Raw genomic sequence first — 2,662 nt, 5'->3', positions numbered from 1 at the left:
AGTGTAAATGACAATGAGTGAAAGCATAGAATGAGTGCAATTTGCAAGAGTATGCAAAGCTAATAAGCAAGAAAATAACTTCAGTATAAATCAAAAATATAAATTAATGTTATTTGACCCAACATAAAAAGTCATTTTGATATTATAATTGGCGCAAATTTAATGCCTACTGTTTTTTTTTTAAGAAAACAGCTGGTTAAGGTGATAATTGCTTTTTTCACGAGCTTATCGATAATAATCGGGCGTTCGATAAAAAAAAACTGAAATTCGCCAAGGCGAATGGCAAAAAATGTTAACATTTAATATGAATGAGCCAAAATGATCATTCGGATTTTGAACTAAACTGAATTCCACATTCCGTCTGAATAATTAAAATGGCGTCGAATGTGCTGTCGTGGAAATAGCCTATTACACATTGTTTTATTAGAAAACTTTTTTATTTACCAAATGAATAAAATAACATTTGACATGTGTTACATAAATACTGATATATTATACAATACAAGAAATTGACTTTAAAGATGATCAATCTCATCGGTGATCGCTTGCGTACTCGAATGAACCATAAAGATATTAAAGGGCGGCAGGGAATCAGAAGTGCTTGGCTGTGTTGTCATTAAAGTGGAAGTTATTGTTGTCATCGGCTTAGTTGTTTCAGTGATTGATTCAGTTGGCTTTAAGGTGGTCGGTTTTTTGGTGGTTGTCCTAACTATTGTAGAGCTTGGCTCCCTTGGCATCAAGGTAGTTGGATTTGGGGTGCTTGCATTAGGTGTTGTTTTGGTTGGTTCAGTTGGTCTTAAAGTGGTTAGTTTGTCGGTACTTTGCTTAGTTGTTGTCGTGCTTGGCACAGTTGACCTAGGTGTAGTTGGATGCTGAATGCTCAGCTCAGGAGTTGTGGTGCTTGTCTTAATTGGATTCAAGGTAGTTTGCTGTTGGGTGCTTGTCCTAAATGTTGTAGAGCTTGGCTCCCTTTTCTTCAAGGTAGTTGGATTTGGGGTGCTTGGATCAGGTGTTGTTTTGGTTGGTTCAGTTGGTCTCAAAGTGGTAGGCGTTTCGTTACCTGGATTGGTTTTTGTCGTGTCTGTCACACTTGTCTTAGGTGTTGTTGTCTTTTTAGTGCTCAGCTCAGGAGATGTTGTGCTTGTCTTAATTGGATTCAAGGTAGTTTGCTTTTGGGTGCTTGTCCTAAACGTGGTAGAGCTTGGTCCGGTTGGCTTTACGGTAGTTGGATTTTGGGTGCTTGTCCTAAATGCTGTAGAGCTTGGCCGACTTGGGTTTAAGGTAGTTGAATTTTGAGTTCTTCTGTCAGGTGTAATTTTGGTTGGTTCAGTTGGTCTTAATGTGGTAGGTTTGTTGGTACTTGGCTTAGTTGTTGTCGTGCTTGGCACAGTTGACTTAGGTGTAGTTGGCTTTTGAGTGCTCAGCTGAGGAGCTGTTGCGCTTGTATTAATTGGATTCAAGGTAGTTTGCTGTTGGGTGCTTGTCCTAAATGTTGTAGAGCTTGGCTCCCTTTTCTTCAAGGTAGTTGGATTTGGGGTGCTTGGATCAGGTGTTGTTTTGGTTGGTTCAGTTGGTCTTAAAGTGGTAGGCGTTTCGCTACTTGGCTTAGTTTTTGTCGTGTCTGTCACACTTGTCTTAGGTGTTGTTGTCTTTTTAGTGCTCAGCTCAGGAGATGTTGTGCTTGTCTTAATTGGATTCAAGGTAGTTTGCTTTTGGGTGCTTGTCCTAAACGTGGTAGAGCTTGGTCCGGTTGGCTTTACGGTAGTTGGATTTTGGGTGCTTGTCCTTAATGCTGCAGAGCTTGGCTGACTTGGGTTTAAGGTAGTTGGATTTTGGGTACTTCTGTCGGGTGTCATTTTGGTTGGTTCAGTTGGTCTTAAAGTGGTAAGTTTGTTGGTACTTTGCTTAGTTGTTGTCGTGCTTGGCACAGTTGAACTAGGTGTAGTTGGATTTTGAATGCTCAGCTCAGGAGTTGTGGTGCTTGTCTTAATTGGATTCAAGGTAGTTTGCTGTTGGGTGCTTGTCCTAAATGTTGTAGAGCTTTGCTCCCTTTTCTTCAAGGTAGTTGGATTTGGGGTGCTTGGATCAGGTGTTGTTTTGGTTGGTTCAGTTGGTCTTAAAGTGGTAGGCGTTTCGCTACTTGGCTTAGTTTTTGTCGTGTCTGTTACACTTGTCTTTGGTGTTATTGTCTTTTGAGTGCTCAGCTCAGGATGAATTGTGCTTGTCTTATTTGGATTTAAGGTAGTTTGCTTTTGTGTGCTGATCCTAAATGTTGTAGAGCTTGGTCTGGTTGGCTTTATAGTAGTTAAATTTTGGGTGCTTGAGTCAAGCGTTATTTTGGTTGGTTTAATTGGTCTCAAAGTGGTAGGCTGGTCTGCATTTTCCTTAGTTGTTGTGCTTGTCACAGTTGGTTTATGTGTAGTTTGATTTGGGGTGCTTTGGTCAGGTGTTATTTTTGTTGGCTCAGTTGGTCTCATAGTGGGATGTTTCGCGGTACTTGGCTTAGTTGTTGTCGTGCTTTGCACTGTTGGCTTATGTGTAGTTGCCATTTGAGTGCTTAGCTCAGGAGTTGTGGTGCTTATCTCAATTGGATTTAAGGTAGTTGGTTTTTGGGTGCTTGGTTTAGATTCTGGAGTACTTTTCATAGTTGTTTTGTAAGTTT

General features: G+C 40.4%; 1 protein-coding gene across 1 annotated transcript; it reads right to left on the bottom strand.

Moving 5' to 3' along the window:
* Positions 1-418: 418 nt before the first annotated feature.
* LOC117792304 (salivary glue protein Sgs-3-like) lies at positions 419-2,299 on the bottom strand. The gene is made up of 2 exons (XM_034632375.1): positions 1,361-2,299; positions 419-1,060 (listed from the first exon to the last, which is right to left on the bottom strand). The coding sequence occupies exons 1-2, from the start codon at positions 1,854-1,856 to the stop codon at positions 516-518; spliced, it is 1,041 nt and encodes a 346-aa protein (XP_034488266.1). The 5' UTR covers positions 1,857-2,299; the 3' UTR covers positions 419-515.
* Between the last annotated feature and the right edge of the window lie 363 nt (positions 2,300-2,662).

This window comes from Drosophila innubila, assembly GCF_004354385.1.
Source record: "Drosophila innubila isolate TH190305 chromosome 3R unlocalized genomic scaffold, UK_Dinn_1.0 2_E_3R, whole genome shotgun sequence".
In the NCBI taxonomy this organism is placed as follows: domain Eukaryota; kingdom Metazoa; phylum Arthropoda; class Insecta; order Diptera; family Drosophilidae; genus Drosophila; species Drosophila innubila.
Note: the sequence above shows the minus strand (reverse complement) of the source record. Positions and strands in the feature narration are given on the sequence as shown.